The following is a 22,476-nucleotide window of genomic DNA, read 5'->3' on the forward strand; positions in this document are numbered from 1 at the left end:
CAGCTGTTTCAGGTTTGGCTACTGTGGTGGTTAAGCTCGATGCAAGGCTTGAGGAAGTGGAAGACAAAGTTGACTCTTTGGATGACAAAATTCAAGATGTGGAAAGGAAGGTGGACTCCTCACAAGAAGATATTTTGATGTTTCAGTACAGACAAATGGAGTATGCCCTGAGGATCAGAGGCCTCAAGGAAGATGTGAATCAAGATCTGGTGGAGGTGGTCCTTACTGATTTGGCGCTGGCCTTGGATATGGATAAAGGAGAATTACAGAGAGAAGTGGAAAAAATTTATAGGCTCAACTCCTGGATTGCTAAGCAGAAGAACTTGCCTAGAGATGTTGTGATTTATTTTACAAAGAAGTCCCTGCGGAATGAGATTATACAAGCTTTTTACAATAAAAGATTTCAGATTGCTGCCCAAGATGTCATCATTCTAAAGGAAATCCATCCAAAATTTTAAGAAGCAGGAAAGACTTTGCTTTTTTAACCAATGAGCTTAAAGCTAGATCGATGCCATTTAGATGGGAAATTCCGATGGGTATTGTTTTGAGCCATGCTGGGACACGCTACAGATTGAACACAGTTGACAAAGCTAGAGACTTTTATACTTCGGTCCTGGGTGCAGGCTCAACTTCATCTGGTCGGAAATCTCTGAGTGGCAAGGAAGTTGAGCAGCAATCTGAGGCATTAGATTTGGTTTCCGCTGGGATGATAGAAGCTGTAAAGCAACGCCAGACGGAGGTTAAAGAGCAGAGGATGACCCGTGCAGCCTATAAGCGTAAAGAGAAGGAGCAACGTAAAAAGGAGCCTAAAGAGAGTTCTCCTGGAAGTGCATCACCGCCGGTGGGAGGAGCAAGACCCAAGAGTTATGCAACACAGCAGCTCTTTCAGAGTTTGATGGTGTCTTCTCCAGGCTGCGTGCCAAGGGAGATGGCAAAGTTTTTGACCTGGAATGTTAATGGATTGAATTCTCCTCAGAAACGCAAAAAAATCTTTTATTATTTGAAGCAACATACTAATGATGTTATTTGCTTACAGGAAACTCATATTTTACTTAAAGATCAGAAATATTTAGTTAATGCTCGTTTGGGATCTCATTTTATATCTTCTGCTCCTGGGAAGAAAGGGGGAGTTGTTATATATGTTAAACAAAACCTACCAGCTTGTCTGGTAGAATCAGATCCCCAGGGGAGATATGTGATGATTGAACTTGGTATTTATGGTAAGAAAGTACTTATAGTTGGACTTTATGCTCCAAATCAACAACAGGAACAATTTTATAAACAGTTACACCAAAAAATAACTTTGCTTGATTATAGATCGGTGGTATTAATGGGTGATTGGAATGGTGTCTTAGATACACAAAGGGATAAGAAAGGTTCCTCTCCTTTTCTTAAACAAGCAAGGCTACCTAAAGCCTTTTTTGATATGAAAGAAGACTGGGAATTAAGGGATTATTGGCGGGAACGTAATCAAGAGGAGAGAGACTTTACTTTTTTTTCTGATAGACACCAATCTTTTTCAAGAATTGACTTTTTCTTGATTACCACGGACTTGTATAATAAAGTAAAGAATGTAAAGATTTTTCCTAGATCACTGACGGATCATAGTCCAGTTTGGATGGAGCTGATTCAAGAGAAAGAGGAAAGAAGATCCTGGAGAGTTAATGAAAATTTGTTTAGACAAGAGAAGAATGTTCAAAAATTAAAGGAGTGTTTAAAGGACTATTTTGCTTTGAATATGTACAAGGGGACTTCAATGTCAATGGTATGGGATGCAGGTAAAGCATTTATGCGCGGTGTTTTGATAAAAATGAATAATTTTTATAAGCGAAATCAGATTCAGAAACGTAGAGAACTTGAAGATGAAATTAAATTAAAAGAAAGGGCTTTGATTCTAAATCCTTCTGATGAAAGTACTAAAGAATCTGTAAAGTTATTAAGGTCACAATTTAATATGTTGATAGCAGATCAAGCTGCAACCAACTTATTATTTATGAAACAAAATACATTTTGTAATGCTAATAAGCCGGGGAGATGGTTGGCTTATCAATTAAGAAAGAAACAGAGACAGAGAATAATAGAGAAAATAAATTACAAGGGTAAACTAGTTTCTCAGAAGGAATTAATTAAAAAATCTTTTTTGGATTATTATCAAAACTTATATAAATCTACTAATGTACAATTGTTAGATATAAATAAATATTTAGCTGAGGCAAGTTTTCCTAAATTGACTGAGGATCAGAAATATGAAATTAATGGCTTAATTACTAAGGAGGAAATTGCCTCAGCAATTCAACAATTGAAATTAGGGAAAGCACCGGGTACGGATGGGTTAACAGCTGTTTATTATAAAGCTTTAATGGAGGAGATGATCCAACCATTAAATGATCTTTTTAATGGTATCTTACAGGTTTTAGAGATTCCTCCTTCATGGCGTAGTGCTTTTATATCATTGATTCCAAAGGAGGATCAAGATCTTACTTTACCAAAAAATTATAGGCCTATATCTCTTTTAAACGTGGATTATAAGATATTTGTAAAAATTTTGGTAAATAGGCTTATGAGGGTGGTGCATCATCTTGTGCATAAAGATCAATCAGGGTTTATAACAGGAAGGTATATGAAAAACAATGTTAGACAAATTATTAATCTATTAGAATACTTAGATAAGAACAACCAAGTTCCTGCAGGGCTCATATTTTTAGATGCTGAAAAAGCATTTGACCAATTGAATTGGCATTTTATGCTAAGAGTAATGGAAGAAATGAATTTTGGTGAAAACATATTACAAGCCCTTAAGGTAATATATCAAAAACAACCAGCACAACTTATTGTTAATGGAGGTTTGTCGGAGGTTTTCACAATAGAGAAAGGTACTAGACAGGGGTGTCCTTTATCGCCATTGTTGTTTGTTTTAACATTGGAAATATTATTGATCAAAATTCGAGAGTCTCAGGAAATTAAAGGAATATATGTTAATAAAAAAGAATATAAGTTAAGAGCTTTTGCGGATGACTTGGTTGTTACTTTGTCGCAACCTGATTATTCTGTAGTAAACTTATTACAGTTGATTCATCATTATGGCTTGGTCTCGGGTTTTAAGATTAATGTAAATAAGACCAAAATTTTACCTAAAAATATGTCTAGTCAGGAGAAGCAGATTTTGACTAACCTGACGGGTTTTGAGATTGTTAATAAGGTAAAATATTTGGGGGTGATGTTGTCTGTTTCTAATGTAAAATTATTTAAAAATAATTATGAAAGGTTGTGGGTCAGGGTACAGAAGGACTTGAAGAACTGGGAAAAGTTGCAATTATCCCTCATGGGAAGAATTGCAGTGATAAAAATGAATATTTTACCCAAGTTTCTTTTTCTGTTTCAAATGTTACCAATTTTGAAAAATGAGATTAATTTAAATGAGTGGCAGAAGGGTCTTAATAAATTTATCTGGGCAGGGAAAAAGCCAAGGGTTAAGTTTAAAATTATGCAAGACTTCCGTGAGAGGGGTGGACTTAAGGTACCAAATTTGAAATTATATTATGATGCGGTGGTTTTAACACTAATCAGTGATTGGGTAAATTTGACAAATTCTGAGATACTTTATCTAGAGGGATGGGATTTACTTTATGGGTGGCATGCCTATTTAATATTCAATAAAAAATGGATTGGGCTTTTAAATCTCATATCTTAAGAATTTCTTTACTTAGGATTTGGAGAAAATATTATAAAAGTGATTTCAAAGTACCATTATGGGCTATACCTTGCATGCGATAGAAGCAATAAAAAGAGGGGTTAAAATGGATATGGTGTCTTACAGACAGTTACTTAAATGGGATGGACAAAACTGGCAATTAAAATCACGGGAAGAGTTAGCACAAGAAAACTTTATTTATTCTTGGTTCCAATATAGGAAATTATTAGACAGATGGAAGATGGATTGTAAGGTGGGTTTTCTTAGAGAAGATGAAAATCTTATCAAGCAAGTGAAGGACTCAAGACAAACCCACATTAAGAGAGTTTATGCGGTTTTAGTTGAATTGGATTCAGAAACGGAACTAATTAAAGATTGTATGATAAGATGGGCGCAGAATTTTGGTGAGCCAGTCTCATTGGACACCTGGGAAAATATTTGGGTGAGAAATGTCAAATTTACACAAGCACAGACCTTAAGGGAGAATTTTTATAAAATGTTTTATAGATGGCACCTTGATCCACAAAAAATGTCTTATATGTACCCTGACGTGCAACCCAAATGTTGGAGATGTGGTTATAAGGAGGCTTCCTATTATCATATTTGGTGGTCATGCAGAGAGATAAAAGCATTTTGGATTAAAATATGGTGGAATATTCAGAGAATTTTTAGAAGGAGGGTAAAATTTACTCCGCAATTATTTTTGTTAGGTATTGTTAAAGATTGTGATACAAAGGAGGTTGTTTTGATGTTAAATTTGATTACAGCCGCTAGGCTGTTAGTAGGACAATATTGGAAGAAGGAATCTTTGCCTACATTGCAGGAATGGTTTCTTAAAGTAGCTTATCTGGCGGAAATGGCAAAGATTTCGGCTTTATTAAAGCAACAAACGCAAGAGAAGTTTCTTGCTGTTTGGGATAAATGGATAAAATTTATACAATTTAGATTGGGTATACAAAAATATTATATAGTTTTTTCATAAGTTTTATTTTCATATATATTATATATAATCTTTTTATATATATAAATATAAAGTTCTTAATTTAATTTTTATTTTTACTTCTTAAGCCTATATTCTGCTCTGGGAAGCTCAGGGGGGGGGGAAGGGAGGGGGGGGTTTGGGAGGGGTGGGGTTTTTTTTTTTTTTTATATATATGTATTGTTTAGTTTTATTTTTTTTGTATATGTTGTCTCTTGTTTTGTATTCTTTTTCTTTTTTGTAAAATTTATAAAACTTTTAATAAAAAAAAAAAAAAAAGAAGCAACAGTGAGAACCGAACACGGAACCACTGATTGGTTCAAAATTGGAAAAGGAGTCCGGCAAGGCTATATACTGTCGCCCTGCCTATTTAACTTATATGCAGAGCACATCATGAGAAAGGCAGGGCTAGATGAATCAAAAGTTGGAATTAAGATTGCCGGGAGAAATATCAACAACCTAAGATATGCAGATGATACCACTCTAATGGCAGAAAGTGAAGAGGAACTAAAGAGCCTCTTGATGCGGGTGAAGAAGGAGAGTGCAAAAGTTGGCTTGAAACTCAACATTAAGAAAACCAAAATCATGGCATCCGGCCCTCTCAATTCCTGGCAAATAGATGGGGAAGAAATGGAGGTAGTGACAGATTTTATTTTTCTGGGCTCAAAGATCACCTCAGATGGGGACTGCAGCCAAGAAATTAAAAGACGCTTGCTCCTGGGGAGGAAAGCTATGGCAAATCTAGACAGCATTCTAAAAAGCAGAGACATCACCCTGCCAACAAAAGTGCGTATAGTCCAGGCCATGGTTTTCCCAGTTGCAATGTATGGCTCTGAAAGTTGGACCATAAGAAAGGCTGAGCACCAAAGAATTGAGGCCTTTGAACTATGGTGCTGGAGAAGACTTCTGCGAGTCCCTTGGACTGCAAGGCGTTCAAACCGGTCAGTCCTAGAAGAGATCAACCCTGACTGCTCTTTAGAAGGCCAGATCCTGAAGTTGAAACTCAAATACTTTGGCCACCTAATGAGAAGGAAGGACTCACTGGAGAAGGGCCTAATGCTGGGAAAGATTGAGGGCAATAGAAGAAGGGGATGACAGAGAATGAGATGGCTGGATGGAGTCACTGAAGCAGTAGGTGTGAACTTAAATGGACTCCAGAAGATGGTAGAGGACAGGAAGACCTGGAGGAACGTTGTCCATGGGGTCGTGATGGGTCGGACATGACTTCGCAATTAACAACAAGAACAACAAGAGCCGGAAGGGACCTTGGAGGTTTCTAGTCCAGCCCCCTGCTCACGTAGGCTTCTCTAATTCATTTAAGCCAGTGGTTCTTAACCTGGGTGATATTGCCCTCCAGGGGGCGATTTTGTTTTTCAGGGGGGCAATGGAACAAAAAGGGGCGATGCGGGGGCGAAGGAATGAAAAGGGGGTGATATGGGGCGATGGAGTGAGAGGTTTTGGGGACACTTTTGAGACTTTTTCGTACAGTGAATCGCTGTATATCTGATGGAGGGGGGAGCGCTTCTTTCGAAACATTGCATGCTGAGTGGCTCTGTAAAACATTTTGTATTGTACTTTTTTAGCGTGCACTCCAGTTCGATATTATATTTTCTTTGTGTCTTTTTAATCCTTTTTACAGTGTGAGTGACTATATATAGTTTCTTCGAATCTTAATTTAATTTCAGAGTTTTCGTCTTGAAATTCTTAGTTCCTGCATTGTGGTTTGTTCTTATGCCCTTTTTATATTTCTTTTTGCATCTTAAATTTCACTTGTAATTCAATCATTAAATGTTACTGTTTTTTTTCGGGCATTTCACTTTCTTGCAATTGAATTTTGTGTTCAGTGGTCACTACATTTAAATGTCTTGAATAAATAAGATAATAATGAAATACATGTATCACGAAGTTTGGGAATAAAGTGACAGTTGAGATATGGGGAAAAGACTGGAAATAAATGATTTGCATCAATATGTCCTGATGACAATTTTAAAGAAAACAAAAAAAGTGTTTGGATAAATTGAAGAATTATTTCCTATTTGTGATTGAGAGGTTATGTTGGGGGAGGGGGGCGATGACAACTTCCTCATTGGCTCAAGGGAGCGATTCATTCAAAAAGGTTAAAACCACTGATTTAAGCAGTCAGTGTTTGCCAAGGGTTCTCATCTATGGAGTTATCCAACAAGAAGTCCTCAAAAGCAGGAATTCTCTCCTTTTCTATGACACAACTTGCTTCTGAAGGCATGAGTGGCCCTTTTCCTCACTGAAATTCCAAAAACAAGTTAAGACTGGCTTATGTTGAAAGGCCACTGGAAAGTGGTGGATGAAGTAATTTATGGATTACCCTGAGGGAGATTTAAAGTTATGCCCTATCTATTGTAGAAGAGTGTATTTATTATTCTGTTATTATTGAATTGTTTTATTGTTCTGGTGCATATGGGCGATCATTTAGAGTCATCTAAACTGAAATAGTATAAAAGGGTCCATAACAAAAACATGACGAACGTCTTGATCAGGCAAGATGCATGTGGTTTGCCTGCATTCTGGCAAACCACATGCATCTGGAAAGCTCACGAGCAAGATTTGGGGAGCAATAACTTTCTTCCATAATTGCTACCTCTCAATTGGCAAGTTGGTTGTATTATTTTTCATTCTGAGGCTCGTGTGCAACCAGTAAGGCCCTTTGCTGCCACTGACAGCCAAATTAATAAGAATTGCTTGATGTATGTGCTCCTGCCAACCTCTGTTCTCTCTTTCAACCAAATTCCATTTCTCGTTACCTCTGTGCCACGGAATGATTTAGTTTAATACAAGACAAGGGAAGAACTCTGACAGTCCATTTTTGGAAGGCAATTATAAACAATAGTTGGAAAAGGGAAACAAAAATATACCAAGGAACATTTTCTAAAGCATGTGGGTTGTTTGGCCTCCTTAGTATTCTATTCTAATTGATTTAGATTTACAGCTGTACATGCAGTTTGATATTTGTGCCTTAGAAGAGGACAGGTACATGTAGGAATCACAGGAGGTGAGCAGAGCAGGGGAAATATCCAGATCAACGCTCAGTGATAGTCTCAGCCCTCCACTGCAACAGCTGCACTGCAACAGCAAGGTTGTAGAGGGTAATCCCATCGTTCATCTCTCCTATGTATTTTCTCATTGTATAATCCTAGGAACCAGACTGCATAGATCAGTAGAACTGCACTAGTATGAATGAAATCTAATTCTCCTCCAATTCATGAACTGAAATTATAGCAGAAGTAATATCCTGCAGGGAAATTTTGTACTGTCGAGATAACTAAGACAAGCATTTGTATTTGTGTAATGAGAATTGGGTCAAATGTTTATTTTGGTAATGAGCTGATTTAAACTCTGAATTATTGACTCAAAAGGATTAGAAACAATTCAACACCACTTCTGCCAATATCTTATATTGTACCTTTAGTGTCTTCATCTTCAATGGTGGTATTTGTACTCTCTGAAGATTCCTGGACCAGAAAAGAAGAAAAAAAAAGCAAAATATTGGAGCAAAGTAAGACTATTCCGACTTTGTTTCAGAACTGTTTGTTAACCTTTCATTAAGGTTCTACCCAGACAGCACCAAACACTGCAAAGAAACAAAAACCAGGTAAGCATCAGTACAGGTCAATAACCACAGCTCTTGCTTTGTATCTGTAACACTTGCCCTGACTTCTATGCCTTACAGAAGTAAGTGGGAGGTCCAACTGTGTTGTCTTGTAAAAACTTAAATCACCTTTCTTGCAATTGTCTACCATCCTAAAGAAGACTGATTAGTACAGCAGGAATGAAGGTCCTGAAATCTCCTATCATTAGGAGGAATAAGAGGGCTGTGTAGAAGTGAAAGACAATATGTACAAATTAACAGGAGGGAGCTAGGATGAGGGAGAGAGGGAGATTTTGCAGGGAGTGAAAGAGGCCACACTGAGTGCATAGTAAAGAAAGAAATGTACAGTAAAACAAAGAGGGTTTCTAAGACCCACACAGACCATCAAAGCCTGACATACACTTTCTTCCATAAACAGCCAACTGGTACACAAATTAACATGGAGAAAGGGGAGCCATTTGCTCTCCAACATTATCAGCAAGACAGCTCTGGTAGCTATAGGGTTATTAATTCATCCCACCAGAGACCTTTTTATTTTTTTTTAACATATCTCAGTCTCAAACAACAAATTAACCAAGCTTCACCAGCCGTCTGATTGCTTGTGATTGCACAGTTCCAGCAGAGCCATATTAGATAGCCTTTTCCTTCATGTCTCCTTTTTATTGAGGTAGTTTGCACGTCTCCTAAATGATAAGCACCATTGAAAACCTTTCCCTAGAAATTCAGATTAGGTTCTCGGTGCTCCTCGGTGGGCTTCAGCTTCTTTTTGTGCCATCCATTCCTGTTTAATGGGATTTGTAGGGGAGATGCTGTACCAAAGAGGTTCAACCTTCAACCCAACCCTCTATACTTTCTAAGAACAGGAATGGTTGGAAGATGTTGAGAGGCCCAACATTATCAGCATTGAGGAAGACAAAGGACACTCACCATTAACTGAACGCTGGAACTGGACTTTCTTTTCTGGAAAAACAAGGAGAAGAGATGGGACAAGAAGAGACACAGAGTGAGAAAGAAAGAAGTGAGCAGAACATGGGAGAAGATGGGTTTTCTTGTGGGTAAGCCTGATGCTTAATTGAAGAGTTCCATGTCTTCAGCAAAGACAGAACAAGCACTGCACACAGCATGCTAGCCTAAAATTTCCCGCGCAAGGAACAATTCAATCAACATTGTCCAATTCGCACTGAGTGCTACTCATCTTTGCACCCTATAAATCTTGTTACCCTAAAACAGCCTTGACATCTAATTCTCAACTTAGTTCTTTTCTTATCCAAGCCAAAGCAAATATTTCCAAGTGAAAATTTTCCAAGCTGAATGCATATTAGATATCAAACTAAAACTACTATGTTACTCTTTCTTATAAACACAAGAGTATCTAAATTCAACTTTCCAATAACAAAACATTAAACTTTTATAACCCGCCTTGCCAGGAGGAAAGATTGACATCCTGCTAGTGGAATAGGCAAAAATTGTTCATTTAGAATCAGAAGATAAGCTAGAAGGAATTCAAACAACTCTCTAACTCAACTTAATGAGGCAGGATATGTTACAACACCAATATCTGATTCTTTCTTAAATAATTGCTGAAGTGCTGAAAGCCTCTTACTTTACTAACCTAAAACTGTACACTTGGTACAGCTGAAACCCATTGCTTCACAAAATAATTAATGGATGTACTCTTCTAAAACAGAGGTCTCCAACCCCCAGTCTGTGGACCAGCACTGGCCCATGGCATGCCAGCAGCTGGACCACATGAACAAGTGAAGCCCCATCCACAGGATGCAGGCAGCACACAAAACCACACCCCCTCCGGTCCACAGAATGACCTTTCTCCATGGAACTGGACCCTAGTGCCCAAAAGGTTGGGGGCTACTGTTCTAAAAACAGTTACAGAGTCTTTTGCATGGATACGTGAAGCATATCTGATCCCACAAAGTCACTTTTCAAGATGTCCACATTATGTATCTGCACTGATTACCAGATAACAAAACTGTAGGTCTGATGTAGGCTGTAGTGACAGTGGAGTACAAGGTACAATTTTGTCTGGAAAGAAATTCTCCCAAGAGGAAAATCTGAAAACTGGATTTTAATGATGACAAAATATCTTCATTCCCACTAAAAAGAAGAGGGTTGCTAAGCTTTATTTGGAAACAAAAATAATAAATATATGCTATTCTATCTTGCCTGCTTCTTTCCTAGATTTCTGCAAAATGTAGTAATCATTAACCTTATGTAGGAATGTGTCAACACATGTTTTCATTAGAAAATTTAAAAAAATGAGGATGAAAAAAATAATACATTTTTATTATATGGTTAATGCTTAATTGCAAAAAAATACACATTTTAATTACAATCTAAGGAGCAGAGATTATATTGCACATAATCTCAGAATGACATCAAAAATCACTCATATATTAAATGGTGAAAATCAGCATCTCATTAACTGCAGACCTGGACTCACCACAAATTAGCACGTTGCGTATTAGAGCAGAAATCCTAGAAATAACCCAAGAAATATAATTTAAAACGTTACCCCTTAATTCATGATGAAATTACTTCATACTGCACACTGGAAGGGAATTGCCTTACCACATTTCAGAAGTTCAATGAGCAGTCAAAAATGTTTTGAAGTTTCCTCTTATTTATCATCATTACTATCCAGTTTTGGGTTTTGTACTCTGCTTTGCTTTGGCAGCAATCTCAGCAATTCTTGTGAGCATGCCTAGTCATGCTCAGACAAGGTAGAAAGTGCCTTGAAGTGGTTGTGCTGCCCTTCCAAAAGGATGTAGCATCTCAGCACTTCAGATGGTGAGTTCAGCTGAGCACTTCAGGTGCTTCACACAGCCCTTAGAAACAGGTTTCAAATGTGACTATTGCAAATTAAATTACGATATGCTTCAGATCATGTGGATAGAAATAGCAAATTCATGCCCATTGGCATCTGGGATTTTCACAGTCTTCTATCACCTATGTATAAGATCATATCTTGTGAAGCAATAATTTAAAACAACTCTCCTTTGAAAATTTAAAAAAGGGAGAACAGGGATTACTATCTAAAATGGAACCATCCAGGCTATGATGTAAAGATGCAATAGGAAATCTTACTGGACAATAATTATAAAAGTAATCAGACATAACACGATGCAACACAAAAGCAGTGACTTCATTTAAGTAGGACAAACACATAATAAAAGAACACAGTACAGGGAAGTGAACTTAGTAATTTAGGACGTAGGATATGACATGGTGGAGTGCAGTGATTGCATTAATTTAGTTTGTGAGGATGTGATTCTGACTGGGACAGTGAACATTATTGTGTAGCTGCTGGTTAAAAAGAAGAGAACACCTTATCTCTCAATACATATAACAGTGTATTGGTCAAAAGAATAAGGATTAGCTGACAAGTTTTTATTTTAATGAGATGTTGTTATAGCCAAAGAAGAATATCTATCTTTCTAAAATGGACTATTCATGGAAAGAATCCTACTTCAAGTTTGCTTCTTGGGAGTAGTTATCAAACCATGGATTTCATTAGAAAAGGACACAAATCTTGTGACCATGAATCTGACATTTGTGTCTTGAAACAAAACCAGCAAAAAGTTCCCCACTGCACACAGAAATAAGAGGGGAAAAGTACAAGAATATATCAGAAAGATGGTTTAACCATGATAAAGGAAGAAACTGATTCTTTTGGTTAGTTTCTGAGAGAAATTAACAGTGAGAGCACCAGGAGAGGCTTTTAGTACTAGAAACAGCCAGCTGCCTCAGCATAAATATATATCTTGGCCCGACAGTGCTGTAGTCAGAATCTCCAAGGCATATATATATATGGTCATTCTCTGAAACTGCATTCCTTTCCCCACCCTCAGACCACCATCAAGCCACCACATGAACTGTGAAAGGGTTGGCAGACACTTTCCCAGAAAATTCCACTTTGGTTTCCAGAAAATAAAACAGTAATAATGTCAGTGCACAGCTACATTACACTCTATTCCAACTCAAATAGTTTGGAACTGAGCAATGGAAGTAATATTGCTGCTAAAAAAAAAGAAGTTGTTCATGCTTTAATCCACTTTTTAGTAAAGTCATGAACCAGCTTTCAAAGTCTCAATGGCCTTACTAAAGACTTAGAGGCATTGTTCCTGGTTTTACTACCTTCTCTTTAGTGGTGACAATAACCTTTGAATTCGTTAATCTCTTTCAGGTTTCCGAAAGTTCCTTTATCATATTAATGTAGCAGAGTGTAGTTTTCTTAAAAATTATTCAGGTTAAAAAAAAAAAAGGGTAACAGCTGGGATTCTTACCACTGCTCAAAAGCTAAGCCAGGAACAAAATACTGTATCTAACGGATTTTACTAAATCAAATCACCATGCACTTTCAGCATTGGCCATCTTGGCTGGGACCACTTGGAATTATAGTATAGCAACCTCTGGAAGATCTCAGATTTTTAATCCCAATTTTAAATTAACTTTCTAATTCTCTTCTTAGGCTCCCCTGTGACAGCCTTTACATAGGATTAGAAATGCCAGAGGCATAATAGAAAACAGAATATTGATATGGGATATCTGCAAAGTGATAAAGGCTCCTCCTTCAGAAACTTCCTTTACATGGAAAGATAAGTCACTAGGAACTAATATTTAAGGGGATCAAGAGGAATTCACACTAGGGTATGTTGTAAGATTATACACAGCCACAGAAATATTCTGGGATATTAAATACCGTAGGGGGAATTGTGAATTACAGTTCTACAAGAAGGCAGTATCACTATAATCTCTGAATACTTAAATCAGTCCCAAGCCTAGATTATTTCTAAGAAATCACATAATTATCTGATAATATTGAAACGCAGAAGATTAGAAGAAAGGCACAATCTTTTCTCCAATTTATAAAAGTAAGTAGAAATGAAAAGAGAATTATTAGAATATATTTCTCAGTTTCAATGAGCAGGTCAAAATGTTGCTTAGTTCTCCATTATTGTCCTCACAATTCTGCTCTCTAATTCTTTTTTCACATTTATTTTGGTATGGATTAATCAAACAAATTGAGCATAAACTGAGGCAACTATTACTATATCTAAGCTTTACAAACTATATTTTTTCCTTCAGTTTTATTTTTTGTACGAAAGGCAAGAATGGGAAAAATGTATCTAAAAATTGAGTAACACATGAAACAGAAGATCTGGGCCACGCTGGGACCCACTACTAGAAAAGACACCCAAGCGTATTTGTCATCTTGTAGGATCCAGAAATGAGGAGGACTTACCTTCACACCATCATTCTTCTTGTTTCCACCGCTTTTCCCTCCTGTGGAGAAAAGGTACCAGGTCAAGAGGCACAAGCATGATATCAGAGTTAGCAGAGTGAGAACCAGCAACATGAGGAGAACTGACTAAGAGCAGGAGACCATGGAACTGAAAACCACACATTCAGTGCTGCAGCATTCTCTGATAATAATCCATCAGTCTGAAAAAAGTCTCTCAATAACCCATGAAGATTGCAGACTGGATTGCTATGATCTTTCCAATAGAACAAAACAAGCCACAGCCACTTAGAGTCATGTATTCCCAAGTTCTTGAAGAAGTCAAAACAGAGCCCGGCAATGTTGGTGAACCGAAGGAGCATTCTCTGTGAAGTTTGTTTATTCCTTCTTGAAAGGACTAGCTTAAGGATCTTCCCATCACGTGGCCATCACGATTTAATCTTCTCTATGAAATCACTCCACTTTCTAAGTTTGCTGATCTCACTTTTTTGTTTCATCGGTTCACGAATGGTTCAGCTGTAGATAAGTGTTCTCGTGCCTGCCTGCTTTTCTCTCTCTCAGGCTCTCCTGCTAATTTTAGTCCCCCATGCTGGTGGAGATCACGTGCTGCAATTATGACATCCTGACAGCTGCAGCCCACATTTTGACAATGATAAAAAACAGGCACCTTCTTTCCTACCCCTTTCCCAAACCTGGATTACTCTATTTGGTTCAAGCTGGATAGAAAGTTCGTACTGTAAAGTCTGGGATTTTTTTTAGTCTTGGTAACAGTTCCAGAATTCTCAGCCAATTAACCTTTCCCCAGCTCCAGGTTTTTTGTTTTTTTTTAATGGTTTCCTTAGATTGTTAAGATCTATATCCTCTCTTATTTCCCAAGTTGTTATGATGTTTTTCTCACGATCTCTTTAAATGCTTTTATTCCATCAAATACACATCTATTGCACAATCTTTTAAGTGCACTATATTTTTCTACATTTTGGGGTCTTTTAAAGTTCTGCAGTGTATTTTCCACTTGCTGAAATTCTTAACTGCTTGGGTTTAACAAATTATATATTGTTACATGTAAATGCTACCTATGTATATGTTATTACATGAGCTGATATGTAGAAGCAACAGCCAATTGTGGTTTTGCATCCAACATGTCCCACAGTGACACATATACTGTATATGAGAATGCGGGCTGTACACATTGTAATTTCCTAAGCAGAAATCTGCTTGTTTGAAATAGCTTAATGTCATGTCTGTTCCTAACAATTGTTCCCTCCAAAAAGGGTATCTGTCCCAATCAATCAAGTTCTAAAAATGTAAGGAAGACTTGATGGAACAGAACAAATGTCTGTCTGGTTCAGCATTTTGTTACAATATGTTTCTTATAATAACTGAGATGACTGGGAAGTCCAGAAGAATCAGGGATGGTAAATTGTTCAGTGCCTCTGAACCTATACTCTGGGTACCCAGCATAACTATAATCCTCCATAAATTTTGCTATTTCTCTTTTAAAGCCAGCATTTTGTTACTTTCCAAATACAATGTCAATCCAACAATCCCACTTATTTCTTCTGGATCCACTTTTCTTCATGTGAAATTTTAGCAAATGGAAGCTGTTTTTAGAAGATTCCCCATAAATTCAAGGTTTCTTTAGAAAATCCAGTAAAACTGCCTTACTTTCCTGAATGATAATTTTTAAAACTCACTTCTAAGCAATTATTATACAGGAAGGAAATGCTTTCATCTTAATACCTGTATTCTAGAAAGATATTATTATTATTATTATTATTATTATTATTATTATTATTATTATTCCTTTAAAAACTCCATCTAACCAAATGATGTGCTCTGGGGCAAACCCCTTCTGATTAATAACCACGTTACCCAACATTTTTCACAGAATAGTGTAAAATGAATTTGTTATTGTCTAATCTGAATTCTTTCAAGCAAGTGTAATCTGTTAATAAATAATGGTGATTGCCCTGTTGTGTGAAGGATGGAAACTTGATTGATTTGCTTATGGCAACCTTTCTATCAATGTGCAAAAAAAGTATTTTTATATTTTGTCTTCACTTAATAATCCAGAGAAAATGGTCAATATCTATTAATATGAAATGCTAGAAGACAGATGCTAATGTTCATTCTTCCTGATGTCTTGCATGAGTCACTACGCAAGCCAAACTTAGGTTACATCCACACAGCTGCTTCACTATGTTCCTTCTTATTCTGGGTCCTTCCCTAAGTCTTGCTATCTCCCCAGCATGTCTCAGAAGGCTTCTGAGCTCTGCTGTTGCTGCTACAGCACACTATTCTGTGGTAAAAGCTATAATTTTGGCTTCCTTGATTGACACTATCCTTCATTTGAAAATTGGCATGGCAATACGCTGGCTAAGTCATGCACAGGCACCCCCCTCCCTTTTTCTATTGCCTCCTCAACCCATTGAACTTTTTTTTTTAATTCTTTGCAATTATGCATCAACCAGAGAACTTATCAACCACTAAATGACAGGAAAAGTCATTCTATCTAATTTTTAAAAAAAATTTGGGCTCCCCTCCAGTAGTTATCTAGATTTGTGCTGTTGCTGGATGAGTACTAGATTTTGAGCAAGAGGATTTACTATGGGGATTGGGGTGGGAGTTGTAAAACTACCCTAAAATTATAAGAGGATAGGATGTGTGAAGCCAAGGTTCCTGATAATTGTGACCTCTAGGAAGGGCTTTCCCTGCCAGGCAAGTTACAGATAATAAAAAAACAAATATTTTCAATTACACTTCCAACTACTTGCTTTAAGCTAGGGTCATTTTCAGGACAAGGTTCGGGACCAGGTCTCTAGGTCAACCAGTCTAGGTCGACCCATTTAAAAAAGAAACAAACAAGCTGGATTTCAGTCTCCCTCACAGCCCAAACAGAATTGACGGAGGAAGACCAATCAGTGATGGGGTGGAAAATGATGGTTCCACAGGAAGGTGATAGAACCAGTTGGAGCCACATGTTTTCTAATGCTTCATTCATTTGTGTATGGAGATTCTCAATCATCCAGGTCATGGTTGTCCCAAAGGCACTGTTCAAAACGCAACTGGACTTTCTTAATTTTTTTCCTTGAAAACGTTTTGCTTCTGAACTGAAGAAGCTTCTTGGATGAGAAGTGAAACATGTTTAAGGAAAAAACTAAGAAAGTCCAGTTGCCTTTTGAAAAGCACCTTTGGGGCTTTATTTATTTCTGCTTTCCTGGTAAGATCTGATAGGGTCAGAACGTTCTAGATTCTATTGCTCAGCCAATGTCATTTGATGGGACCCAGAGTACATTCCATCTGTCACCACCTCCATTCTGTGGACCAGCATCCCGCCCAAGATTCAGTTAACCCAGCTCTATCTGGCTTTTGAAAGGCAGTAACCTCAATTCTTTCCCCAGGCATTGAGTCATAGATTGACACGATCCCATTGTATGAATCTTTCCAAGAATCTTATGGCCTTATGTTTTTGTGTTTTATTTTTCTATTATTTCTTTTTTGTGTTATTTTATAAATATTTATTGCTGTTTATTGATGATGTATACTGCTCTAAGTCATGTGCTTAGTGGAGAGCTATATAAATCATATAATCACAATGGAAGAAATCATTTTTAGATCACCTCTTCTATGGCATCAACATACCCAACTTTACCTACACCCAACACATGGAGATGGAATAAGAGGGAGGACGTTACTCTCAGAGTTATCCTTGGTCTGTCTCAGCTGTGGTTGGATGATGAGATACAGGCAATGGTATGCAGATATGTCCTTTGGAAATGATTAGTTGATGTTCCTCAAGCTATGTTGATGAGCTGTTAATCCAAGGGAGTTTACATTTATCACACTCTGTGAATTGGGGCCTTAGCTATAATTAATTCCAGTGGCTTTTCAGCTTTAAGTGAAGAAAATGGTATGGGGGTGGGTTATTTAGGGAAAAATTATTTGTAATGTTTAGGAATACTTGACTGTATAAAATAATCTTTCTTTCACAAAATTATAAGGAATTAATCTTAAGAAGCCAATACCTTCAGTACTACCTCCCGCAGAGCTATAGAATGTGCAGACTGTATTAAAGCTCCTCATGGATTCTGCCAAAGAAACTCTTTCTTACTTTCCACATGCAAACTGGCACATTCAGGGACATTTTTAAAGTATAGTAAGGGAAATAGGTGATCAGATCTTCATTTCCTAGTTTGGTGCTACATTTAAGCCACAGTCCAAGAATATACATACTGTAACATAAGATCTTCAGAGCTTTCTCCTCAGGTCACCACCACTGAGTATGGGTTACAACATAAATTTAAATGTTTTCTTTCTCTTCTCTTTCTTGTATGAACATTTCAACATACATAGAAAAAAAAGTCATTTGGGAATCACATGAAAATGTCCAAACCTGCTTGTGGAAGTCTTAATGCAGCAACCAGCCATATTTTCTAACCAAAGTTAATAGTCAATAAGTGAGAAAGTAGCAAGTAAATAGAGTTGGGTTGCCTACCAGAAAAATTACGGGTCGCTAGCATTGTAGTGAGGATTGCACCCTGGAACACACAAAAGACAAAAAGAAAAAAAAGGGGAAACAGGACATAATGTTGGATTCAGAATCAGGACTATCCTTCCCCCCACCCCCATTTTTCTTAAAAACATCTTGTGGAAAATGGAGCTGGCTGAACTACAAGGGGAATGTACCTTTGGCCCTGTTTCAGGCAGGATGAATATAGTTCAGGGAATATATTAATAGAAACAGCAAACAGTTTGCAGAAATCAAGTCACTGGATATTAGCCCAGTGTTTTTAACTGCAAGTTTCCGAATGGTGGACACAGAGTTTATTATAGCCACCTTATATAGAGATTAAAAAGCTTTCCTTCCAATGTTAATGTAACTCCATTCTTCACTAAACAAGTAACACTTGAGCTCTGATGGGACCAGACTAACTGATAAATGTCTTGCTGTATTAAAGAGGATTTCCTACAGTATCCAAAGTGTAATCTCAAATATGCTATCTATCCTTGAGACATTCAACAGATTAAAATTCTTCTGATGCATCAATCATTTGTCTCAGGTCATAGAACAGAAGAAATTATCATAATGAACAAACAATCCCCCCAACCTTTCTTTTGTGTTTCGGGATTCAAGGCATTGAAGATGACACATTGTAAAGCAAACTTCTTTATTTCTCCTTGACTCCATTCCAAGCAACTGCAAAACAGGCACGCAGGCCTTTTATAGATTTCTAACCCCCAGGCAGTCCAGCCAATAGGAATCCCTCTTTCTTCGTGCCCTGTGCATGCGCAGTAGTCCGGCGCCAGCCAGTCTGGTCCCGGGCAGCTTTTAGGTTTCCCGGGACCATTTGCAACATTTCTGGGCCTGCTGAGTTTCCTCATCAGGCCCAGGACACAACACCCCTCCCCCCTGGATAGAACACACACAATTCCTATTTTCTTTACAATAATAATAATAATAATAAAAATATATTCCTGCTCATATGCAGGCAACATTCTTATAACACAATAGGGTTCTCTAAATAACCCACTCTTTAATGTGGACTTCCTGTGTCTATCTTCTACCCCACATAGGTCCAACTCCTATCCTAGACTAGTAAGGTTTCCTTGTGCTGACAGCAACCTTACATATTCACCTAGGTGTTTAGGAGGGGCCTTAGCCCTTTGTGACCTACCCAAAGTCAGGGAGGGTGCCAGGCCTGTCAGCTCACCTGCCCAACTAGGCAGACCAGGACTTGTACTTAAGGGCGCCTGGCCTACTGGCCCGTCTGGTGGGCTCACTAGACCAGGACTTTTATGCACAAATTTTGCAGGTGACTCCTGGTGAGGCATGCTGGCAGAGTTGCCAGGGCTATCTCCAGGCTCCTTGAGAATGGAGGAAATTCCCCAACCCAGTGGAGTGGTTGAGGACTCCCCAACTTCCCTGGATGGCTCCAGGGAACTTAGTCCCTTGAGCCCGCGACCAGTCTCGGACGTGACCTGTGTTGCAAGTGTACCCCAATACTCCCAGTCCCCTGTGGCCAAGGTGCCAGAGTCAGGAGCCGCCTCTATGGCAAACCCCTCCTCAGGAGAATTCCTGTCTGACGCTCTTGAGGATATGCCGGCCACCCCTTAGGATGACTTCCTCTTGGGAGCAATTGCTGATGCACCGGACTCTCTGTTCAGCATAATAGCTGAATCGTGAGGATGCCATTGCTCCTCCCCTGGGCAATCCCTAGCGACCTGTGGCAATTCCCAGGAACAGTGAGATTGTGTCTCAGAAGGTTGACCTGAAGTGTGATGTAGTTCCTGGGCCCCCTCCCCCCCCGAGAGCAGAGGCAGGGGCGGAATCAACTGCCAGCGCAGTTGATCGATGTGACGCCGCACGACGCGGCCATCTCCCAAGGTCACTTCGTATGATAGAGGTCCAGAGATCTTACAGATGACAGCAGGAACCCAGAGATGTCCAGGACTATAGTTCCTAGCCCAGACCAGATTGCCTGAAGTCTCCAAGGAGCCTGTGGCTGTGACACCTGGGAAGACACCCGATCGGGGTGCAATCTGTCTAACTTCGTGATGAGGCGGCCGCCCCAGTGGAGTTCAGCTGGGCTCTTCCCAGTGGCAGTGCAAGGTGTGGTGCGGTGTGCAAGAAGAAAATCTGCTAACCTGTGATGCCAGCGGCCATGTGTTAGTCTTTTGAGTGCGTCTTTGGTGGTGTGCGCACCATTCTTTCAGCTTGCCCATTGGTGGAAGGGTGGAAGGGTGCTGACGTTGCATGCTGTATCAAATTGGCCTGAAGGAAAGCCTGGAACTCACAAGGTGTAAATTGAGGACTATTGTCAGAAATGAGAACATCAGGAAGGCCATGGGATGCAAAGATTCCCCTTAGCACCTGGATGGTCCTAGCAGTAGTAATGGAGGAGACAGGTACAACCTTTAGCCACTTGGAATGGCTATCCACAAAGATAAGGAAGAATTGCCCCTGAATGCGCCCAGCATAATCTAAATGTACCCTTGACCAAGGGGTTTGTGTCTCCTCCCACCTGTGTACAGGGGCCTGAGGCATTTCAGGATGGGATTATTGGTACACCTGGCATCTGTGCACCTGGGCTTCAATAGCTTTATCAAGCCCAGGCCACCAGAGATGGCTGTGCGCAAGCGCTTTCATGCACACTATGCCCTGATGTCCCTCATGCAGAGAGGACAAGACCCTAGACCTCAGTGAGGCTGGGATAACTACTCTACTTCCCCATAAAAGTCACCCATTAAAGGTAGACAGTGTGTGTCTCCTTTGCCAGAAACTTTGAAATGTAGCATCTGGACACATGTCAGGCCATCCTGACAACACCCATGTCAGCACGCGTGCAAGTGTGTGATCAGTAGCAGTTTCTGCAGCCACATCCCTAGCATTGAGGGGAGATAAAAGCAACTCCTGAATGGAGAGAATGTTAATAGCAGGAGCAGGATCTGCCTCTATCTGTTTTAGAGGTAATCTGCTGAGGCCATTTGCAAGGCCCATTTCCTTTCCAGGTTTGTGAATTAAAGTATAGTCATGTGCTGACAGGAAAATAGACCATCTCAGCATATGTGAAGAAATAATGTGTGGTGTTTGTTTGTTTGTGGTAAACAAACCCAGCAAAGGCTTATGGTCTGTGTAGACCGTGAAGTGGCGGCCATATAAGAAATCATGAAATTTCTTTATGCCAGCCACTATGGCCAAGGCTTCTCTGTCAATCTGAGTGTAATTATGCTCTGCAGATGACAGAGTCCTTGAATAGTAGGCCACAGGGACTTGGGTCCCATCAGAGGTAACTGAGTACAGCACTCACCCCATAAGGGGATGCATCACAAATGATGCATACAGGCAGTTGCTCATTAAAATGGGCTAATACCACATTTGATGAGAGCAAGGCCTTGACCTCCTTAAAACTCCTGTCATGGACTTTAGTCCACTGCCATGGAGCTTGCTTGTCCAAGAGCCAGTGTAATGGCTCAGCCACAGCAGCCTTATGGGGAAGGAAAGCATGATAAAAGTTAAGAAGTCCGAAGAAAGCTTGAAGCTCGCTTTTGGACTGGGGACTTGGGGCCTCCTGAATGGCCTTCAATTTAGACTCTGCAAGGTAGATGACTTGAGCATCTATTTTAAAGCCTAAAAATTCTGTAGAAGTAACATCAATTTTACATTTGTCCTTTTTTAATTTGAGGCCCACTTGATGGAACCTCATCAACACAGCCCTTAATCTTTTAGCCAAATTCTACGATAATTCCCCTGCAATGAGGATGTCATCAAAGTAGGGGCAGACCCCTGGGATACCCCTGAGCGTGCGCTCCATTCACCCCAAATTGTAACCTTTTTACTTTAAAAGCATCCCTATTGGTCACTATTGTTTGGGCTTCAGCAGTTGCCTCATCAACAGGTAGCTGTTGATAGGCCTGTGCTAAATCAAACTTTGCAAACAGTGTTCCCCCTTTAAGGGAGGCCAGAATATGACTTACCACTGGTACAGGATATGCATGCCGTTGCAAAGCTGTGTTCAGAGTACACTTATAGTCCGTGCAAATTCGGACTTCCCTGTTAGCCTTTAAAGGCATCACAATTGGGGTTTCCCATGGACTTGAATCCACAGGTTCCAAGATGCCCTGCTGGAGCAGCTTATCCAGTTCAGCATCAATTTTGCCTTTGAGGGCGAATGGCACCCTCCTAGGCTTAATCCTAACTGGTACGATGTTTGGGTTTAATCACAGTGCGATGGGAGGCCCTTTGTATGAAGCAAGCTCTGAACTAAACACATCTGCAAGCTCTTTGCAGACTTCTGCAAGTCCTGGAGCTTGCAGACTATTCAGACCAGTCACCTGAATTCCCAGGGCCTCAAACCAGTCGAGTCCAATTAGACTCGTACGATCACCCCCAACAACCACCACATCTAAGAGGCCTTGGAAAGCCTTAT

General features: G+C 39.3%; 1 protein-coding gene across 6 annotated transcripts in view; it reads right to left on the bottom strand.

The window, feature by feature from the left end:
- CAMK2A (calcium/calmodulin dependent protein kinase II alpha) overlaps nucleotides 1-22,476 on the bottom strand; it is a 169,067-nt gene that overhangs the window by 25,009 nt on the left and 121,582 nt on the right. For 4 of the 6 annotated variants that reach the window (XR_005556408.1, XM_039340879.1, XM_039340882.1 and 1 more), the window contains exons 12-15: nucleotides 18,045-18,087; nucleotides 13,553-13,593; nucleotides 9,220-9,252; nucleotides 8,107-8,155 (exon numbers count right to left, since the gene is read on the bottom strand). Coding sequence is in view for 5 of the 6 variants with exons in the window: in XM_039340879.1 (XP_039196813.1) it covers nucleotides 8,107-8,155; nucleotides 9,220-9,252; nucleotides 13,553-13,593; nucleotides 18,045-18,087 (166 nt within the window). In the remaining variant the exon portion in view is untranslated. The remainder of the gene's footprint in view (nucleotides 1-8,106; nucleotides 8,156-9,219; nucleotides 9,253-13,552; nucleotides 13,594-18,044; nucleotides 18,088-22,476) is intronic. The other 2 variants (XM_039340881.1, XM_039340883.1) reach the window with 1 other exon arrangement.

Source organism: Crotalus tigris, unplaced genomic scaffold (assembly GCF_016545835.1).
Source record: "Crotalus tigris isolate CLP2741 ecotype Arizona unplaced genomic scaffold, ASM1654583v1 scf7180000017754.2947050, whole genome shotgun sequence".
In the NCBI taxonomy this organism is placed as follows: Eukaryota; Metazoa; Chordata; class Lepidosauria; order Squamata; family Viperidae; genus Crotalus; species Crotalus tigris.